The sequence below is a fragment of the Lissotriton vulgaris genome, chromosome 10 (genome assembly GCF_964263255.1).
Source record: "Lissotriton vulgaris chromosome 10, aLisVul1.2, whole genome shotgun sequence".
Classification (NCBI taxonomy): Eukaryota; Metazoa; Chordata; class Amphibia; order Caudata; family Salamandridae; genus Lissotriton; species Lissotriton vulgaris.
The window spans coordinates 629,184,277-629,206,821 of record NC_141698.1 but is presented as its reverse complement, the minus strand read 5'-3'; the positions used below and the strand labels follow the sequence as shown (position 1 = coordinate 629,206,821).

The window sequence follows — 22,545 nt, the reverse complement described above, 5'->3', positions numbered from 1 at the left end:
CTTAAAAGAGGAGCAGTTTTAACATGCGGCCGTTGATGTGAGTTGTAACTTGGCCCTGACTTCTAGACCCGGCCCTCTTAAATAAGTGCCGGTGCTAAGCACCGGAAAGCACCGGCACAAATTAAGCACTGCGGGTGGATAAGGGGGCATTCTGTTTTCTGTAAATCCCCGGGGTCGCCTAAAGGAATTCCTCACAGTAGTACGCATCAAATCGGCAGCCGGATAAACAGCGAAGGGGCGCTTGTCCTATCCGGAAGCGAGATGCGTAGTGAGGCTCACGCATGCCTGCAGTGCCCTCCGCGAAAGCTCTTCGCTGGTTTTCCAGAAGCCTCACGGCATGCTTGGCACTGCTGAGGAAATGCTGCGCTGTGATAAAATGCAGGCTCACAAAAGGGGCGCCCCTCTGCGTGTGAGGGGTCCCCGTCTTTCCAGCAGCAGGGGTACACATAAGTTGCAATGCGGTGGCGCTTCCCGGGCAGTCTGTCTGTCTGTCTGTGATGAGGGCGATGTTTTGATCCCTCCTGTTATCAGCCGCTGCTGTTATGAAGGGAGGAAAACGCAGGCGGCGGCGCCACCCCTTTTCGGTGGGGAAGGGAACGACTCTCGGGCTGAGTTCCTCCTGGAGAGCTTTAAAAACAACAAGTCGCCAGAGTGTGGGAGAGCAGGGCGGAGTGACAGCCGCGCGCCGCCTGCAGGTACTGGTGCACCGCCGTGCCGAGCGTGCCCTCTACCTGGGCACTGCACTGTGACCCCCTCGCCCCACCCCAGCCAGCTTGGACTCTGCAGTAACTATTTTAGTACCGCGTCCTATCTGCGCAACACACGCGCCGAGGCTGCAGGGGCTGGTACCCGCCGCTGCACTGTGACCTCCTGAGCGCCGGTGCAGGAACCACTTTGACACTGTGCCCCCCACACCCCCACCTGGACCCTGCATGCGCCAGAGCTGCAGGGACGGCTGCGCCAGCGTGCATCTGCTTTGACATTACTCTGTGCCTGTTGTGGCATTTCTCATCCTGCCTGCGTGGACTCTGCACGCGCTGCTGTGGTTTGAAGCCTTTTCCTGGACAGAGCTGTGCTCTGGCGAGCCCCCACCGGAGCACTGCATCCCCAAGGCCGAAGGAGCGTCTCCTGCACCCAGTGCCAGCTTGCTTCGGATACTGCGTGCCACCATGCTGCAGGGACGGCCGTAGCGACCCGTGCACGCAGCAGGCATGGAGCCGGGATTGTTGACCTCCACCTGCCACAGCCGCCGTTATTAACTGCGCGAGCTGCAACAGGAGCCCGCCTGCGCGCGGGGAAAGTTTATCGCGCGCCCCCTCCTTCCCCGTCCCCTTCAAGGGCAAGGAGCCAGCTCAGAGTAAAACCCCTCTCCCCTCCCCAGACCCGCAGGTTCATAAGCGGCCGGGAGGGCAGGAATTATTTCTAAAGCATGGGCAGCACGGCCATGGACACCAAGAAGAAAAAAGAAGCCGCCAAGAGGACCCCGAGTCAGAAGAAGAGGATGCTGCGTGTTTACATCCCCGTGAGTACTTCTGTTTTCGTTTCCTCGCACATGTTGTAACGAAGTGACACTCTGGCCACGAGGTGGGCTCGGTCTCTGATTGGGTGGAAGCGTGGATAAGAAAATGGAGGAAAAGTCGCAGGCTTTAAAGATATCCGCAAAAACACAGAGGCTTTCGCGGCACCCACATAACTGGCAGTGGTAGAAGGAGCAGCCAGATACAGAGGAGGCTGGGTAGAGACGAAGCCACACACTATTTACAAGCAGACGGGGTGGAGGCCTGCGCATGCGCGCTGAAGAGGCCTGGCGAGGGGGCGGGGTGCCCGAGCCCGTATTTCTGCTCTGCCTGCTGCTATCCTATGAGTCATAAGCTGAAGCTTTGTATATTTAAAAGGAAACATTATTCAGCACTTTGTATTCCAGGCTGCGATGAGCACTGGAAGCATCAGGAGATGCATGTCACAGCGCGGAGAGGGGAATAAAGCCCACTCGAGTCTTGCCAGATTAGAATGTCCAATTGTAAAATAAAAGGAGTGCTGCAAATTACCCATATATTTATTGTGACCATGGGGCTGGCCTGTTTTCAGTTTGTGATGAGATTGACTGCAAGTACCAGAATGCAAAGCAAAATAAAAGTCATAGCCGAATGAACTGCTAACCAGTGCTTTAAATGGAAAAAAATAAGTACAGGTACTCATTAAATTGAGCTAGGGGTGTGGTAGTGGGTGGAGTTAGAGGCGGGGTAAGACATGTTGATACAAAAACACTTCTGTTGAGTATTCATTTTACCCTTGATAGTTGTCTCAGTTCAGTTCAAAAGCTTTATTCGGTGTATAATAACAACCATATAAGCATACATAAAACATGAATTACAACTTCCATTTCATACTATAACAATAAACTTGGCGGAGGAGCTAAAGAACAAGTGCAAAATCGCAAGATAAAAATATTCGATATGTGCAAGTAATGCAATAAAGTGGCTTGTGCTTACAGTATACAATATACATAACCAACAACAATCACCTTTAGGTATTTGAGCCTAATCAAAATATCACACTTGCACAATTATAGGATATCAGACTGGTATATCCACTAATAGCAGATATTAACCTATAAATCATGTGCAAATGACGCTAAAGTGTCATATATAAAGTGACTAGTGCACACAGCTAACGGTTGCATTTAGTACGTTTATATGTAAATGTGCCAAACGCGTTACAAAATTCCACGTACCAAATCAGTTTCTTTTAATGCGGTTTAAGTATAAGGTGCGGGGTATTTTGAATGGGCTTCCAATACATATAAACTTTAGGGTACAATTGATTTCCTGGCAGCAATACTTTTTAAAATATAAGATGCCACAAAAAAACAAACATCCGAACTTTCCAGAGAGGATATTAACCTCAGAGCATTTTTGGTAGATCGAACATGATATTTTAAAAATAACGGCTTCAGATAATATTTCCTTAAAAAAATAGTAAAATTTACAGAACAATAAAAAATGACAGGAACTTTGCATTGACATATTGTCACATGGACAAAGTAAACTAGTACTTGTTTTCATGACCGGAAATGCCACTAGATGGTGTGCAATCCCTAACCTTAAGCGTGTTAAAACAAAACGGTTCGAAGATATAGTTACTTCGTCCAGATATGGCTGGAAGCCTGTTGTAAGATTTAATTGTTTATAAAATACAACAGTAGGATATGATCTAATTAAACTTCCTCTTATCTCATTTTTGTGGGCCAGAAATGCTTCCTTAAGGTCTTTTTTAGCAATTGAAGCTGCATAATCTGGTTCGGTAAAAATATTACAGTTAAAGAAAAGACTGTACCAGTGATGAATATAGCTCAGCCAGGGGTTACGTGAGTTGTGGTCGAGTTTCAGGCAATCTTTAATAATACTTTGTGTGAATGCAGTTTCAGCTTTTGCCTAGATGGAGCGCCATTATAGAAGGGGACGGAGTGCTGCCAGGTCTGAAATATGTTTTAGACCCACTTCCTGGTGTATTAGTTCGGTGGAGGCCGATGGTGGGGCGCACAGCAGACATTTAATAAATGTATTTTCGTCTTGCTGTAATGATGATTCATAATGGTGGCCCCAGACTCCTGCACCATAAAGTGCGGAAGATACACATCTGGAATTATATATAGTCACCATATCTTTAACTCTTCGTACATCAACTTTTGCAGAAAATCGGAAAATGCCATTCGTATTCCTACACATTTTATGACGGATATTAACATATTCGTGTGACCACTTCCCGTTTCCCGCAAAAGTTACACCAAGATAACAAAAAGATTTAACTGATTGAATTTTTGTTCCTTCTAAATAAAAAGCCTTTCCCGGTTTAGTTGTTATATTTCCACATGTCATTGCAAATGTCTTAGATTTGTTAATTCGAAGTTTCCTGTCATTAATAAAAGAAGTAAAATTATCAATAAGATGTTGGAGGCCAATGGGGGTGCGTGATAATAAAACCGCATCATCTGCTTATAGTAAAATGGGGACAGCCTGGCCTTCAATAGAAGGAGCATCTGCAGGAATTTGTTTTAGTGTAATGTCCACTTGATTAATGAACAATGAAAACAAAAGAGGAGCAAGTACGCATCCCTGTCGGATGCCCCTTTTCACCTTAAACAGGGGAGTACATTCACCTGCTGGGCCGTAGCGCACTTTACTAGACAAATTCTCGTACACCCTTGCCAGAAAATATTCAATTTCCTGATTTCAAAGTATTTTATTAAAGATTATATATTTATATACAGTACAGTAGTAGTGCGTGAGGGTGAATACAGACACCTTTGGGGTTACATAAGACATAGTGGCTCGTATGGCTTGAAGTAAGTCACAAACACTCGAATTGCTGGTTGGCGTAAATTGTTCTAGGTAACACTGTTGTGCCCTCACTAAGAAGAAAGAGACGTGAGGAAAGGAGGAGTAGAGGAAGGTAGGTGTGGGGGAGGGGAGGCAGAGCATTATGATGTTTGATGTTTCTCCGCGGTGAGCATCCAGTGCCCATTATTGGCTTCGGTAGGCAGAGTACGACGGCTTCTATGGGGGTTTGTTTGGACCCAAGTGTCTATCCAGCGAGGCCCACATTTCGCCCCTTGCTGTGTGGTTGGGTGCATGCAGTGCCATTATGTTGTCCGCCCCTCTGACGAAGGTGATCCAGTTGACCCGGCCTTTGAAGGACGCCTTCCCTGTGTCTTTCCAGTTCGCTAGTATTGTTTTGACTGCTGTAGTGAGGAGAAGGTCTATCAGGTCCCTGTCCTGCTGGAGTCTAAATCTGGGGCCTTGAATGCAGTGGCTAGCCCCACAAAGCCTGGTTGTGTTTCCCGTCCTGCTATCTTAGTGATGAGGTCCCTAACCTTATTCCAGAAACTCATAACTTTGGTGCAGTAAAAAATCAGGTGGGCAATTAGTTGCCAATGAGAATATCGGAGGAAGGTCACCGGATGACGTGTTTATCAATGAGCAAACTTGGGTTGATCATTTCACCCATTTGTATAAAGCCCCTGACAGTGATAAACCAGCTGTTGGAAATAGCCCATGGCTGGTGTCATCTACTAATATTGTAGACTTTAGTCTCGAGGAAACCGAGTTAGCATTAATTGCTGTGAAAAACGGTAAAGCCCCAGGTTTAGATAAAATACCTGGGGACTTATATAAACATGAGACCAGTATTTGGGCGGCATATATAAATAAGCTTTTTAATATAATAGTTGCCGTGGGAATTTACCACATAGTTGGCGAGGAGCAGAAATTATATTAGTTTTTAAAAAAGGGGATCCACATGATCCTTCCAATTATCGTCCCATTTGTCTTTTGGACATCTTACAAAAAAATTTTTCAAGGCATCTTTTAAATCGAATGGAAACTTGGATTGATGAGAATGAGATTCTTACTAAATTTCAAGCAGGCTTTAGGCGGAACATAAGTACGATAGATCAGGTTTTTAGGTTTTGTTGCATTTGTTGGAAATATGTCTTTCTGTTAAAAGGACATATTTATGTAGCTTTTGTTGATCTTAGGGCAGCTTTTGATTTAGTTTTGCGGGATCGTTTATGGGATTGTTTGTTTGCATTGGGATTACCAACTTGTATACTCCAGCAGATAGTAAGATTACATGACAATAATTTTGCTAGAGTGCGTTGGGGCCCGAAAGGGGAATTAACAGAACCCATACCTATTAGACGCGGTGTCCGCCAAGGATGTGTGTTGGCTCCTACACTTTTTTCTTTATTTGTCAACGACATCCCAGAAATTTTAGATAGGTGTAGTAATGACTCCCCAAAGCTGAATGGTGAGAGGGTCCCCTCCCTTTTATTTGCGGACGATACAATCCTGATCTCGCAAACGCCCATGGGCCTTCAAACCCTTTTGAACACCTTTAAGACATACTGTGACTCAAAAGGTCTTGAAATAAATGCGAAAAAAAACAAATGTATGTCTATAAATCCACATAAAACCTTTAATGGGCAATTCCTTTTAAATAACCAAAGGCTTGAACTGGTCACAAATTGTTCGTATTTGGGTGATTCCCTAGATTCAAAAACCTCATGGAGTATGCAAATTGAAAAGAGTAAAACTATATATAACCAGAGCTCTTTACCAATCATAAAGCGCCATGGGGCAAGTTTAAGTAAGTCCATTTCACAAGCACTAGAAGTTTACAAATTTAAGGCTCAATCTGGTGCTTTATATGGAGCAGAAATATGGGGCATAAAAGCATGTAACATCTTTACGACCTGTGAAAATAACTTTTTTAGAAGGTTATTGAAATTGCCCAAACGTACCCCACTTGTACCTATGTTTTTGGATTTAAACATGAAAAGAACGGATCATATTGCACTACTTAGCCCACTGTTGTTTTGGGTCAGACTCTGGAGTACTCCCGAACTCACAGACTACAGACAAGGTATCATAGAAGTCAAGAGTCTGGATGTTTATAATACAAACCCCTGGCTTAAGCATGTTAATAATTGGTTCCATTGGATAGGCCTTGCTCATTACTGGGATGACCCCGCATGTTTGACACAAAGATGTAAGATCCAGGTTAAGAATCAATTTTGGTTCTATATAACACACAATTACCAAAATAATCATCCATGTGGATCCATTACACGCAGTTTTCTTGATTTTAAGGATATTCCACTGTTTGAGGAATTTTTAAATGAGATACAACCAACTCTAGCAAAAAGCCTGTACTTAAAATTTAGATATGGCATACTAAAAACAAAAACAGTACTAGCGAAATGGGATAAGGTCCTAGGGCAATCAAAAAGTACAAATTGTACATGTTGGGAACTAAATTTAAGAGAAGATGATAGTCACATATTGTTTTTTTGTACTGCCTATGACCGAGCTAGGAGAAGATGGATCAAACCCCTGTGTAAAGCCTTAGGTATTCGATCATACCAGGAAGCATATAGGATTGTTAAAACTGACACTAGACGCCTTATAGTGTTTTGCGTTAGCAGATTCCTATTGAATGTTGGGTATACACGGAAAAACATGGCTCTTGATCTATAGATAACAAATGTGTGTACATCGGATGCAGGCTAGGTTGCCATGAGACATGCTGGTAATGAAATCTGTAAATATACTCGATTTTTAATTATTATGCCTATTTTAACAGGGATGATTTTTAATGTCCTAATTGCTGAAATGTATAAATTCTGCTTCCAATTGGTATGTTGTATTTACTGTGTATAATGTATTGTGTTGTGATGTATCTTTTATGGCCAAAAAGAGCCGAAATAAAGATTAAATGAAATGAAATGAGGTGGGCGAGGTCGCCTCTCTCCTTTTGGCAGTTTCAGCAGGTGTCATTTTCTCTGACTCCGACCTCCGCTAGGTGGGCCAGTGTCCAGTAGGCCCTGTGTAGCAGCCAGTATTTAGTTTGTGCCACCTGGCGGGAGACTTTGTTTTGGGAGGCCGAGATCCACAGGCGGCATTTTTCCCTCTCGCTCAGTTGTCTCTCGAGCAGCGTTTCCCAGAACACTACCGCCTTAGTGGTGAGGTTCGATGTCGTAGGGTTTAGGAGTTTGTATATGTGGGAAGTCTGGTGGCCTATCTTGTTCAGGTTGTGCATATATTGTATGATGGAGGGGACCTTTTTGTCTAAGTTTGCTTTTGTGATGGCCGCTCTAATTTTGAGAAATTCATAGAACTCGACCATTGGTAGACTATGGGATTGTTTTAGGGCTTCGAACGTTAGTGGTGTCCTGTTCTTTTTGAGTTGTGTGGGGGTGGAGATACCTTTCCCGTACCAGGTGTTGTTGTGTAGAATCTTCCCTTTGTATTGAATCTTAGAGTTAAACCAGATGGGTTCCCAACTAGTATTCCTGATTGTCTGTTCCATCTTTTTGTCTACTTTTAGGAGGGCGGCCTTTGGGTTCCTGAGGACTGTGTTCCTGATCTCTGGGTGTTTGTTTGCTGTGAGCATGGCTATGGGGTCTAGTCCGCCTGGCGTTGCCCTGTCCAGTGCTAGCCACACTGGTGTGTACTCCTGGTTAGGGACGAGCCAGTGGGCTCCCTGTTTGGCTAAGCATGCTGTTTGGAATACTTTGAAATTTGTAATGTTTAGCCCTCCTAAGCTTTTGTTCAGCCTTAGCTTCTGCAGGCTTATCCTGGGTCTTTTTTCTTTCCATAAAAATTTGTTGATCATATTGTCCAGCTGTTTGTGGAAATCGTCCGTCAGTGTTAGTGGTAGCATACCCATCATCTAGTTAATCAAGGGTGTAACCATCATCTTGATTGTCTCTACCCTGCCCCACCAGCTGATGTATTTGGGTGACCAAGAGTTCAGTTTCTCTTTTACCTTTTTTAGGGTGGCTTCCTCTTTGTGATCAAGTGTCGCCCTGTGGTCCCTACCAAAGTGGAGACCAAGGTATTTGAGGTGCTTCTTTTACCATGCTAGCCCTGATTCGCCCAGGACTGTGCTTGTAGTGTGGACATTAATGGGTTTGCACTCAGATTTATCCCTGTTTAGTTTGTATCCCGAGTCTCCCGCATACATCCCAATGGTGTTCATTAGTGCTGCTATTGATTCGGTAGGGTTCTTGGTTATGATCAGAATATCATCAGCATATGCTGCCAGCTTCACCGTGTTCCCACCTATGCGGATGCCAGCAATCTCGGTGTTGTTCCCAATCATACTTAGGAGCGGCTCTAGTGCTAGTAGGAACAAGGCTGGGGAGAGCGGGCAACCCTGTCTCGTACCTCTCTCTAGTGTTAGTTGTTCCGATGTGTCTCCGTTTACCACGACCCGTGCTTTGGGCTCCTTGTAAAGGGCCATCACCATACTCCTGTATTTCTCCCCCAGCCCGAACTTCTGCATACATTGGTCTAAGTATGGCCAGAAAACCCTGTTGAAGGCCTTTTCTGCGTCAAGTGCGATCATGACCGCGGGGTCAGTACTGTTGGATGTGTGGTTAATAAGATGGCAAAGAAGCCTAGTGTTGTCTTGGGCCAGCCTGTTCTTAATGTACCCTACCTGCGAGTTGTGAATTAGGTGGGGGAGGTGGTTGTTGAGTCTGGTTGCCAGTATTTTGGCGTAGATTTTGCAGTCCACGTTGATTAGTGAGAATGGCCTGTAGTTTTGGGGGTACTGTGGATCTTTCCCTTCTTTGGGTATTACTATGATATTGGCCTCTGCCATTGTGTCTGTCATACGGCCTTTGCGCGCACAGTGCGTGAACACTTCTACCATAGTAGGTTTTAATAGCTGTAGGAAGAGCTTGTCAAAGGCTGCCGTATATCCGTCAGGCCCCGGCGCCTTGTTCACTTTGAGTGTCTCTATCGCCTTCTCTACTTCCGCCCCCATTATGGCGTGTTCTAGGGATGATCTCTGGTTCTCCGTCAGCGTGGGCAGGCTTAGTTTGCTCAGTAGGCTTGCCCCCGTCCAACGCTAGATCTTTGTCTGCCTTGTATAGGTTACCATAGAAGTCTTTGAATACTTCCAGTATCTCCTTGTTTGCTGTGTGAGTCTTTTTGGTGGTGTCAGTTATTGTTGCAATAGAGTGCTGTCTCTTCTTTGCCTTTAGATATGACGCTAGTGCCCGCCCCACTTTGTTGGCTGTACATAGATTCATGGCTTTATATTTATTTATCCAAGTGCCAGCAATTTTGCTCAGAATCTTGTTGAGTTCGTATTTCCTCTTTGTGAGGTCAGTCAGTGTGTTGCCGTCCGCAAGATTTGCGCAGTGGCCTCTTTCTAGATCCCTGATCTCATTCTCTAGTTCTGTTATCCTCCTATTCCTTTCTCTGTTCATCCTGGCCTTGATGTTTAGGAGTTTGCCTCTTATCGTAGCTTTGAGTGCGTCCCACAGGATGGCCTTGTCTACCCCTGCGTTGTCATTGAAGGAGAGATACTCCTTGATTGCCTCCTCAATCTCAGCCCTGTTTGTGGGGTGTTTGGGGATGTCATCATGTAGCCTCCATCTTCGGCTAGGTTGTTCATTGTGTCGTCCACTAAGGGAGAGGCTGATGGGTGCGAGGTTTGATATTGTTATTGCTGCTATCTCTGTCTGGTCTATGAGGTGTGTGTGCGATGCAGACATAAGTATGTAGTCTATTCTACTGTATGAGTTGTGCGGATGTGAGTAGAACGTGTATTCTCTCGCGTCTGGGTGTTGTAGTCTCCAGGGGTCTCTAAGGCGGAGTTTGGAGCATAGGTTCTCCAGTGTCTTCTGCTCCTGGGGTCTGACTCAGCCTGAGGGGGTGTCTGTCTATGGCCTGGTCCAGCACTTGATTCATATCCCCGGCCAGGAGAAGTAGGTCGTCCTGGGGGAGGTTTCCTAGTTTGGCTTCCACCCCTTCCCAAAAGTCCTTGTTCTCTGTGTTGGGCCCGTATATGTTGGCTATGTGTATGATTTCATCCCCTCTCTTGAGACTGGTTATCAGTACTCACCCATCCTCATCAGTGTATTTCTCGTGTAGGGTGAGGTTGCTTTTCTTGTGTATTAGTGTGATGACCCCTCTTTTTTTATGTAGGGCTGGTGAGCAGAAGGAATCGCTAATCCAGCTAGCTCTGAGGCGCTGCGCGTCCTCTTCCCAGAGCTTCGTCTCCTGGAGGACGTAAACGTCGCCCTTGAGCTTCGCTAAGTAGTCAAGCGTCTTTTTCCGTTTTACCGGATGGTTGAGACCTTTGACATTTAGGGACACCACCTTTATGTCTGAGCTCAGCTGGCTATATGTTTGGGCAGACATTACTTGCGTGTTTGTCGTGTTTCATTGTGGTGTTCTCCCTCAATAACTTTCGTCTGTGATCATTCAGCGGTGTTCCCATTGGTCCCTGAGCTCTGATAGTCAGCCCTGGAGGCTCTAAACCGTTTGCGGCTAGGATAGCTCTGTCTCTAGGATATATAGGGAGTGAGGAAAAGGAAAGTGGAAAAACATAGAGAGCAAGAATCACATACCACTGTACTTGAGGCCCCCCTCCCCTGTCCCCCCTCCCCCCTCCCCTCCCCCCTCCCCCATGCATTGTGCAGTAGGCGTGCAACAGCAAGCCCCCCCCGCCCATCCCCCCGAGTCTAGTCCTGGGCTTAGTCCCACACTGTTGCTTGTGCACATGGTGCACATTTGAAATAAACGGATATGAGTTCCGCTTCATTCGGTTCCTTGTCCTGGACTTGGTAGCGCATCCTAGATGTTCGCCTCTTATTGTTATGTTTGGACAGGGTTCAAGTCTGTGGCCTAAGTTGGGTATTCTGGAAGCTCTGCAAAAGGCGATGAAGTAGTTCGGTGCAAAGAGGTAGGATCATAGAAAGCGATGAGGTAGTTCGGTTCAGTGAGGTAGATGTGCAAAAGTGATGAGGTCGCTCGGTTCAATGAGGTAGATTGGTTAGTGTAGAAAGGGAAACCTTAAAAGGCTAAGTCGGGCCTTCTGGGATTCTTCCACAGATAAGTGTGGTGTTTCGGTACCTGAGGACTGCCTGGTCGTGTTCACATTCCGGTTCCGCCCTCCGCATTGTCCGGCGGGGCTCTCCTCTTTCCTGTGCCTGGGCTTTGGGCCTCCATATCTTCCGGGACTAGTCCTTGTAGGTATCGTCTAAGCTCGCTGGGATCCTCGAAGACTAGTGTACCCCTTCTGTCTGTGATCCTCATCTTGGCCGGGCCGGCGAAGCTGAAGGTAATGTTGTCGCTCCTGAGTCTGTCTCTTAGGGCTAGGAAGCCTTTCCTGAATTCCACTGTTTGTCTTGAGAAGTCCTGTGTGATTACTATTTTCTTTCCGCTCCATTTCATGTTCTGGCTTTTCCTTGCGACCGCGAAGATTGCTTCTGTGTGGTTCGCTCGCAATGATTTGCAAATTATGGGGCGCGGACCGCGTCCCTGCTGAGGTTTGGTTGCCGGCACTCTATAGGCCTAGTCTATCTCGAATTGCTTGTCGAATTTTAGGCCCGTCAGCTGCGGCAGCAGGGCCTCCAGTAGGGCAGCGCAAGACCCCGGAGCATCTTCCTCTCCTTCCGACACTCCCAGGAGTCTTATGTTCCCCCTCCTGCTTCGGTCATCCTGCTCAGCCAACAGCTTCTGGAGGTGGTTGGAGGTCTTCATCACAAACCCCAGTTCTTTGTGCATGTGCCCACTGGTGTCTTCAAGATCTCCGATCCTCTTCTCAGCTGCTTCTAGCCTGCAATTCGTTTTACTCTGGTCCACTCTTATGCCCGCCAGTTCCAGTTGCATGTTATCTATTGTTTTCTTTGTTGCTTTGGCCAGTTCGTTCCCCTCATTTATTTTCTTTAGGATCGTTTCTAGCGTGGTTTTATTCTTGAGGTCGTTTTTGAGCTTCAATGGGGAATCTGGCGGGTCCTTCCTTACTTTTTTGATGTCGTTGTTGGTTGTGCCTTCATGTCCTGCCATTTTGCCAAATCCACGTCTGGCTAGGTAGGTGTGGAGTCTATCGCCTCTTTGCTGTTCTGTTGTGCTCCCTTTATCTAGCCAGAATCTGCACGGATCTCTGATTGTCCTCGTTCTTGTCTTAGCCCCCGCCAGCTCCTGTACAGGATGTTCGGCAATGTGACCTCCTTGTCGGTCGTCTATGTCCTTATTTGGTGATGGCAACCGCAGGGGCACCGTTGGCTGGTCTTCTTGCCGGCTGCTGGCTTAGAGAGTGGGCTTTGTTTGCGTTTATTGTACTTGTCTAGGGCTCCCTCCTTGCTACAGCTGTGCTCCCATCTGTTTGCGCGGGTTGTTTAGTCCCTAGCCGGCAGTCTCCGCTTCTGTTGATTCCTTCTGGGCCGTGGCCTGTCTCTCCTTAAGCCGCCACCCCTTCGATTTCGCTCTGCGCCTTGAGCCTCTGAGGTAGGCTAGTATGCTTCTATTCCTTGTGCGTCTCACCTGTGTGGCTTGTATGCGCTTGAGCGCTGGTGTGCTCCCTCCTCTCCGCATGTTGTTACTGTTCTTAGGTCGTTGGGGTGTCTCAGCTGCAGGGGGTGACAGACTTCCCTAATTTACCCCCTTCCGCCCTGCTTACTTTGCCACCGTTCTTTTTGGGTTGCGATCTTCACCCTGTATCGCGCCCGCGCTGAGTGGGGCGTGTCTTGGTTGATTTTTGAAGATGGCCGCCCCGGCTAGGGCGACTGACTCCGGAATCTGGGGATCACGGTTCGATCCCCGGGGCCGGCGGCATATTGGCCCAGCACCATGTGACTCTGGGCAATAGCTTGCTTAATCTTCCCAACGGCCCCCAGCGCCTAGAGACCCTTACGGGTGATTGTGCGCTTTACAAATGTGGATTATTATTATTATTATTATTTGCTGGTTCTTCCGGTTTCGTTTCTGCCACCAAAACCTCTGCTCAATACCAGTACCCCCAGTGAGTTGGTGGGCCTCTTCTCTGTGTTCCGTGCTGTATCTCGCCCACACTCACTCGTCGATGTTCGTGCCCAAAGTGGTTCTATTGCGCTCGCCTCCTTCTGTTATTGCAGTGCGTCTGATTCTGCCCAAGATGGCTGTCCCCAGAGCCGCACTTTCTCTTTCGTTCTTCGTTGGGGTTCGTATGCGTGTTCACACCGCCTTCGGGCTTGAAACAGCGTTGCTAGGCCGCCTGTGCGATGCTTAGTGATCCAGCCCCTCCGGTGAGCACTCACCCGCTTTCCTGCCCGAGAGAGTTTTAAAATCTGTGGTTCTCGCCAGCGTTCGCTCTGAGCTCTGCCATCTTGCGCCTCCTTTTAGCTCTGCTCTGGACCTTCTCTTGCCTAAATCTCGCTTCTCTTCCCCGCCTTGTGCACCTCGTTGCAACCGTGCTGTGCCCGATGTCTTCCGACACAGGTTCGTCTTGTTTCTTTATGGGTTGAAGCTGTTTTCGCTGTGGTTCACGCCGTTATTTCTCTCGGGGTGGCGGAGGTAATGGACTCAGGCACCCGTCCACAGTGCCGTCCAAGCCACGCCCCCAAATATACAATTTCCTTAGGGGCGCCGGTGTCCAGTAGTATTTGCCACAATATGGAGTGGTCTACAAGATCGAAAGCGCTGCTAAGGTCCGCAAAACATAAAAATAATTTACCCCCTTTAGCCATTGTGTATTTATTCATAAGAAGGTCCAAATTAACGCACTGTTCCAGTGTGCCTAGGCCCTTCCTAAACTCATATTGAGCTGGTGAGAGAATTTTGTTATCTTCGGCCCATGCTTCAAGTCTTTTCAGCATGACCCTACTTATTACTTTAAGTGACGAGTCCAGCAACGATATGGGTCGGTAATTACTTGCCTCAGATTTTGAACCTTTTTTGAAAAGGGGGATAATTAATGATTGGCCCCATGTTGGCGGAAACTGACCTTCAACAGCTGCATTACAAATCTTTACTAAAATCAGTGCCCATAGATCCTTTTCGCTTTTATATAGGTCAATGGGCACTCTATCAGGCCCTGGGGCCTTGCCCCCTCTACTATCTGATAGTCCTTCATGAACTTCTTCTATACTTATCGTTAGAGGTAATATGGGCCAGGTGGAGCCAAATAATTGATTAATATCAGTCCTATCAGGATTAAAAATTGATGTAAAATGTTCGATCCAGGCCTCACTATTTACATATGAAGTAAGTTCTGGTCGAATATCATCCTTTAAAAAAGGGCAGTTGACCGTCTCCCAGAATAATTTACTGTTATTAGTAGCTGCAGCTAGACTAAAATTGTCCCATGCCTCGTTTTGCAGCTCTTTTTTGCGGGCCCCAATAATATGTTTAAAGTTAAGGCACAAATCTCGGATGTGCTCCTTATTACGAGGTTTAGTTCCTAGTGCTATCTTCAGATTCTGTAGGGCTGGGTGCATCTCTTGTTAAACCATCCTGTGTGTGTCTGTTTCCTGGCTTTATGCTTTTTAGTGAGGAGTCCTTCTATAAATACATTAATCTTAAGGAAGTTGGAGATCAAGGAGGTTGAATCCACCTCCTCGCTTAAACATTGATCTATTTCCTGTTTGCAATGCGTAATAACTTCCTTTTGTATTTTATTTGGGTCAACAGCTTCCCACTTTAACCTCATGCTGTTGGATTTTGTGGGGACAATATCAGTAATACAATTTGATGTGTTTAATTGTCTATTCCCCCAGCATAACAGGGATAAAGAAATGCTGTTGTGGGCACTGACCACCTGTTCCGTAATCCATAAGTTTTTATAATCGCTATTACATGATAACAGAACGTGGTCTATAGTTGTAGATGCACCCCTACTGGTGAAAGTTGGACATATAGTATTATTCCTATTACTGGTGCAGCTTAAAAGTTCAAGATCATATTTAGATAACATAGAATTTAATGCTGTACCATATTCACCATGGTGGAAGCGCAAAAAAAAATCTACATTTTCGTCTGGAGTATAACCCTTTATGAAACCACAGGTTTAAGTGTGGGCAAGTGGACACATTTAAACATTGAAATCTCCCAACCAGAGGATAGTCACTTGTCTGTTTGGCACTGCCAATGCCCTATCTATTTCCTTTTCTATATCATAAATAGCACCCCCTATATTGTTGCTAAAATTATTATTATAATAGTTAATAAGGAGCAAGTTTTTTCCCCTGTGGAATCTAAGTCTCATTAACTGACAGGGTCTATAGTTATGCAACTAATGATTTTACATTCGACTAATTTATTGGAAACAAGTATCAACAGACCACCCTTTGCCCTGCCTGAGGTAGAGTCAACAGCTTTGATCCAATTTGTGGTATAACCCTCAACAAAGACTGGGTCTTTATGCCAGGTCTCCTGTAAACAAATTACATCATACTTTGGTGCAATAAGATCTTTCCAAAATGGTGTATTTAACTTGCTGTTAAGTCCTGCTATGTTCCAAGTCATGAATGTATAACCTTCATAGTCCTTAACTGCATGTCCCTCATGATGGTTAACTATATTAAACATGTCAATTGGGTGTACAATAGTCGAGCCCTCATTATATGTAGATACTGATATTGCAGCCCTAGGTGGAATCTGATTTTCTACTGACCCCCCTGTATTTAATGATGGTAGGATATTTTCAGAGGTTGCAACAAAGTTAAGTTTGGATGTTTTGCGATCTTGTGGGCTACTAGAAGAAATCTGTGACAGGCTATCCTTTCCTACTCCTTCATAGCCTATTGTGGGCCTACTCCCAGTGGGATCTAATGTTAATAGTGTTCCCTCCTTTGACATGAGTCAGTCATTGTCCTCCATGGAACTCAATAGCTGAAATCTGTTAAATGTGGGAATACTTGGGGGAAAAATGGCGGAGGTGGCAGGAGTGTCTGATACTTAGTTTTATGGTTGCAGATGGTACCACCATGGTCATAATTCATCATGAGGTGTCTATAAAAATATCCTAGTGGCAAGAGGGTCATATTATATTCCCATTGGGATGGTGGAGGGGCATTTGCTAAGGTGTGCCTCGCCCAGACTGGGGATTTAAAATTAATAATAAAACAGTCTCCCTCAAATTTTTTCTTGAGGGGACCAATCCATCCCACCTGTTGCGTTAGCAATATCTGATGTGCACCCATCAACGGGAAGCCATATTTCTCAGACAGCCAATGTATTGTTTTATTTTTAAGTGCTGCATGATTTTCCCGGTGATCTTTCCCTAATTTAGGCACGTTCACCAAGACCGCCACATAAGGCCCACAATCAGGGGGTAAGTTAATGGATGGAGGTACTATATTAGTGTTAGCAGAAGTGGTGTTTGTGTTACCCAATTCGTGTAAAACTGGTAAAGGGGGATTACCATTCTTCACCTCTATTACTTCCCTCTGTTCTTTTTCACATTGATTTACAACAGCGTGCTTGTCTTGTAACTGTTGGAGATTTTCTCTGGGTTCTTTCATGAGAGTTTGGATCCCATTATGTAACCTCCCATTGTGTTGTTTATTTGTACTAATTGTGGGTATGTCATCACTGCTGTCGATGTTCAATTTGGGACCCTCACCGTTTTCACACTCACCTAAATTGCCTTTCTCTATTTTGGCATAAATTTTCCAAGGCACCCACTAAGTTTGTGCACTTCTTTGGCTATATTATCTATTCTATCGTGTAGCGGCCTTAGCAAGACTAACAACTTATCAAAAAGGGCTTCTATGTTCATGGTTTTAGAAACAACATTAGAATCCAGGTCCTTGTTTATAGCTGCTACGATGCCACGAGTAGGATATTTTTTATCTCTCTTTGCCTTGGTAGTTCCCTGGCCAATTAGTTTTTTCTTAGTACCTATGGCCTTTAGCGGCGGGCTGGGAGATATCATAGTTGAGGCAGCCGATATAGATAATGTGTGTGTTTTTGAGATACGTGAGTGGTCTTCTATAATTTCATTAACATCATCAACTTGACTAATTACATCTGCTGCTATAAGGGGCGACCCTATATTGGTAGCATCTTCCATGTTTACCAAATTGAAATCTTCCCTATATTTGTCTCCAAATACTACATTAGAGCCCATAGATAATCATCTCTCTGTCCGATCAATTTCTTCTGACAAAACACTTACTGCTTTAACTAAATATGTGTCCAAAGTATTACATGTGTTGTCCATCAAGTTCTTATTTCCCCGTTTTCTTGCCATTTTTAGATTCCGCCAGTTAATAAACCACAGATCAGGCTAGAAGTTACAAGCGGGTATCTCATACAAAATAAATGTTCAGGTATTGAGGAAAAATGTACCTTCCAGTAGTTGTATTTGCCTGTTAGAAATATTAGAGGGGTGGCCCAGCCCAGGCTCCTTCGGCCCCTTACGGCCACAGACGGCCTGCCCTTTGCCGGGGCTTAGCCCGGCGCCCGCCCACGCGGCAGGAGGTGTTCCACGTTCTTGTAGCGCCTCCAGGCGCGGCGTGAGCTTCAGAGGTGCGCCTGTCCCCGGGGCAGCTGGGAGATGTAGTCCCCAGCGGGAAAGATGGAGTTTAGCGCGGCCGTTGCCCTCACGGCGGGGGTGTCGCTGGGGGAGATGCTGTGAGTGCGGCAGTTGCCCTCACGGCCTCCTTGTCACTGCCGCCCGTTCTGCCTCTGCCCTAACGCTCGCTCAGGCACAGTGACCTAGATTAAGTGAGCTGGCACAGGAGACATTCCCAGTGAACAATAAACATTATTCTATATCTGCAATGACATTGATGTTCTTCGTTATCAATTTGACCACATGTGAGCCATCAATATCATTTTTTTTTAAAAGATCGGTCATATAAGTCATACATTTCCTCAACATGAAACATAAAAAGACCCATGAGGCATGACATGCGGGTCTACAATAGATGAATATAAACACTCCCACACAAAACTTGCAACTGCTCTCACACAAATCAATTAATTGGCTTATACGTGGCACAAAAATAACAACTGAAGAGGAGACACTACTCCTTGGAACACATGGCATTGTTCATGTTCAAAGACATTGGCACAAACAAGCAATATCATTGCCATTCCAAGAATTTTTAAATTGACACCACAAGCCATGACGTTTCCCCAAAACAGGCTATAAAATGCCCCCTATATGAACTATGAACTCACAATCACAATATCACCATGATACTGGCACAATTTAAGCTGTGGCATTGTCTCTATAGGAGATGAAAGTATCCCAGCTGATGCAAGTATACATCTTTTAAGCCATAAACCACCCACAGTAGCCATTATATGAAGCTCCCTCTGTAATGCCTAACTGTTCCATGCTGTGGGCCCGTATCTTTTCAAATGTGTGACTGTGGTATGCCAATCCTCACTTAATGGGATGGGGTGTCCGTTGGCAATATAAGCACTGATGGCACCGGCTGATGTACCCAAGGGAAAACCAGAAGCTAAACTAGTGCCTGGAAAATGAATGAAGGTCTCAGGGTTGACAATTCAGTGTTATGCCCTTGCTACAATATGCAACATTCATAGTACGACTGCACTAAACGCATTATAGGGCGAGGACAAAGATCTCCCAGGAGCAGCTGCCGACATCACAGAGAGTTAGTCTGAATTTGAATGTTCTGCAGTTACCCAGACAAAATGTTCTCCAACTGTTTCAGGCATTAAGCTGATAGAAGGATAATGTGTATCAGAACATTGAAATGTTGGGAGCTCCATTAAAAACAATGGAGTGCTCTGGACTTCTAATGGCTGATAAAAGCCCGGAACCCCAACATTCCAATGTCTGTCGTTCAAGGCTGTTGCTGTGAACACAGACATTGTGGAGCCCAAGGAGACTTTGTTTTATTTTTGAGAACATTCTGCCTTCTAGTTTTGGAATGTTCTAATAGCCTTATAGTCTTTCGTAGCTGGGCTATACGTCCATTAAAGACCTTCTCCCTCGTTAAAGGCCATCGCCTTCGGCTCAGGCCTTTAATGCTGGAGTGGGCTTTTAATGGCCGGTATAGTTCTCTACTTCGGGCTAGAAGGCTATATTACTGTTCTCAAATGCAATAAAATGTTTTATAGAAGACTTGGTAACCTGTGAACTATTGCCATTCATACCTTGCTTACAGGCCCTTGCATGGCCTCTGGAATTATGTGATTGTGTGGCCGCAGCTTCTTTCACATAATAAAAGGGTTGCTGCATTTGCCAAATATCCATCATCTGCTGCATAATCTGCAGATTTGAACAAAAAAATGTGTTTCTTGCTTAAACAGTTCAAATGTTACTAAAAAAAATGTAGCAACATGTGTTGCAGCTCAGTGAAAGGCCCATAGCAAAGTTAATTGGTCATCTTTCTGTTGCTTATTGCTATATTTGGGTGTTACTCAGGTACTAATGAGGTGCAACCAACACCCAGACAGTGTGAACAAGTTCAAGAATAACAAAATAGTGAAATAATGCTTTCATTAAAGTGCCATATTAAGTTGCAGAATTTGCCTTTTCTTGCCGATTAATTTACTCAGCCCTGCCACATAATTTGCCCCTCCCCATCTGCATAGTTCCAGGGGCCCAGCCCTTATGTGACTACTTAAATGATTTCAGACATGCATGCAGAATTGACTGCAGGCATGACATCTAACATGATTGTGGGAGTGACCTATATTCAACAGCCACACAATCACCTGAATGATCACCTGCGTGACAGAGTGCATAGACGCTTCAGAACATATTGCATGAAGCATTTCATGTCATATTACCTGACAGCTCCTGCCTTGCATGACTGATTGCATGATGTTTGAAACATGAGTGCCAACTTGGCATCAGACCTGTCTGGTGACACAGCCATTCCCTTTTGCATGCATAATAAGCTGAATGAATACTGATGTGAAAGATTGCATACCTTCATCATGATATATATTGAAAACAGATTGCATAATAGTATTTGGCAGACTGCACAAGAGAGTGTATGAGAAAGTCCTGAGTAACAGATTGCATCACAATTTTTATTTCAGCATGCTTACTGATGGGCATATTTATCAAATTGTCATGCAACGCAGCAATCCACCTTGCTATGCTACGTGAAAGGGAGAGTGGAGTAATGCGCCGTGTTTAACTTTATATGGTGCACTAATGCTCTCTGCTTGTACTGGCACACAAACTGCTGCCTAGCGCCATCGCAGGCACCCTTGCACCATTGTGGAAGGGTGCCTGCATTGTAGGCCGGATTGTTTTTGTTCAGGAAGGAAAAAATGAGGAAAAAAAATATATTTCTCTTTGTTACACCTCCCCTGAGAAGGCATAGCATTTTCACGCATTCCCCGGTCAACCACCAATGGTAAATCTGGGAATGTGCCAAAATCCATGGGTAACACCCACGATCCACCCATGAAACTCCTCCCTGGGGTAGAGTTACGCAAGGCATTGACTTGCACTTCCTTGTGTTACTCTAGATTTACTAAGCAACGCAAGACCACACCAAAAGGTCTAGCGTGAAGATGATTGGTTGCTCAGGCATACTTCAGACCTCAGTAGCTAATAAGTTACTGGGGGAAACAACCTGTACAACACAACTTTTACAACGCACTACCATTACAACAAAACTTTTACAACGCAACATCCATTACAACGCATGCATTTACAACGCAACCATTACAACGCATGACAGTACAGCGCACACCACTACAACGCATGCCATTACAACTCAGTCATTACAACGCATACCATTACAACGCATACCATTACAACAGATAGTACCCTTACACTATCCAACACTTACCCTACTGTTGCACCCCCTGGAGTTAGAATAGCAATTTTTACCCCTACACTATCCAACACTTACTCTACTGTTGCACCCCCTGGAGTTAGAATAGTAATTTTAACCCCTACATTATCCAACACTTACCCTACTGTTGCACCCCCTGGAGTTAGAATAGTAATTTTTACCCCTACACTATCCACAACTTACCTTACATGCAATGTAATGTTATGCGATGTAATAGTATGCGTTGTAAATGTAGTATGTGTTGTAGTGGAATGCGTTGTAAAGGTAGTTTCAAAGAATCCGTTGTAATGGCATGTGTTGTAATGGTATCGTTTGTAATGGATATTGCGGTGTAAAAAATGCGTTGTAAAGGTAGGCATTGTAAAAGTATGCGTTGTAACGTCATACATCCAGTTACTGGATGGGAGCAAATATAGTTGCATCCACAGATCCCATGGATTCATAATTAATCATTTGACAGTGTCAGAGGAGGAGAAACCACAGAGACAGAAAGAAGGGGAAGAGCCAATGGGCGGAATGCATAAGTAAAAATGTAACTATCCTTTTGCCATGGAGGTAAATTGTCGCGCAAGTCAGCACCGTCTTTAAGTAAAGTCAGGTGTTGCTTAATTTCTGCCAGTGTGGATGTTTGTAGCCATTCAAGGCATAGTTTCCCTACACTGTATGTTGTTACTATCCCTGGATGTTGTCTCTGGGAGTATCTAGGGTCTGGTCTGGTCATTTTTAACCCCTGTATTTTGTTCAGGAATCTATCTTGACATTCATTTGTGTCTGTTGGCCAGATTAACCACTTTTTCCAATCAGGATGTGTTATATTTTGATGTAAAATTTGGGATACGTCTATCTCAATATCTGTGGTTGTATTATCAGGTATTGGCTTTGGAATAGACGGTTTGTTTAAGTCTTTGATTTTGGCTAGGCCAAAACAGATAGTTTGTTGAATGGTGTCATTCAAGAACATTATTTGTTCTGGGATCATGCAGGCTTGAAATAATGCTTCTAGGCCTTGTACCTACCATTCTTCTGTACCCCGGATGGTTTTTGTTTCAATGCTGTTTTTCCAAAAATCAAAACCAAATGTAATCATTTTTTCATAAAATGTTTCCGAATAGATCAATTTAGTATTTGTCAGCATGGTTTTTGTCCCTGTTTTATCTAACAGTTTGTAATAAAAATGTTTCTGCATCACTTGTGTTAAACCCTGAGAAGTATTGGAATTTCACATAGAATGTTTTTGAACTGCTTTTAGGTGGAGTTGCACAATGTTCCCATTGATTATATTTAAAAACATTTCTAGGTTGAGCAGATTTATGCAAGTAGTGGTGTGCATAATGGTTATAGCAATACATCTGTTCATAATTCGATGAACCTTGTAAATAATCATGTTCTGTAAATTTTGCTGACATTACTAAATCTGACATCATATTATTTATGCTTTCAAAGTCCCAATCATCAGAGAATGTACT

At 44.7% G+C, this 22,545-nt stretch overlaps 1 protein-coding gene across 3 annotated transcripts in view; it reads left to right on the top strand.

Annotated features, from left to right (window-relative positions):
* Window positions 1–374: 374 nt before the first annotated feature.
* PRKAG2 (protein kinase AMP-activated non-catalytic subunit gamma 2) overlaps window positions 375–22,545 on the top strand; it is a 1,779,639-nt gene continuing 1,757,468 nt past the window's right edge. For all 3 annotated transcript variants that reach the window (XM_086941467.1, XM_086941466.1, XM_086941468.1), the window contains exon 1: window positions 375–1,522. In XM_086941467.1, coding sequence (XP_086797593.1) covers window positions 1,430–1,522 — 93 coding nt within the window. In that variant the 5' untranslated portion in view covers window positions 375–1,429. The remainder of the gene's footprint in view (window positions 1,523–22,545) is intronic.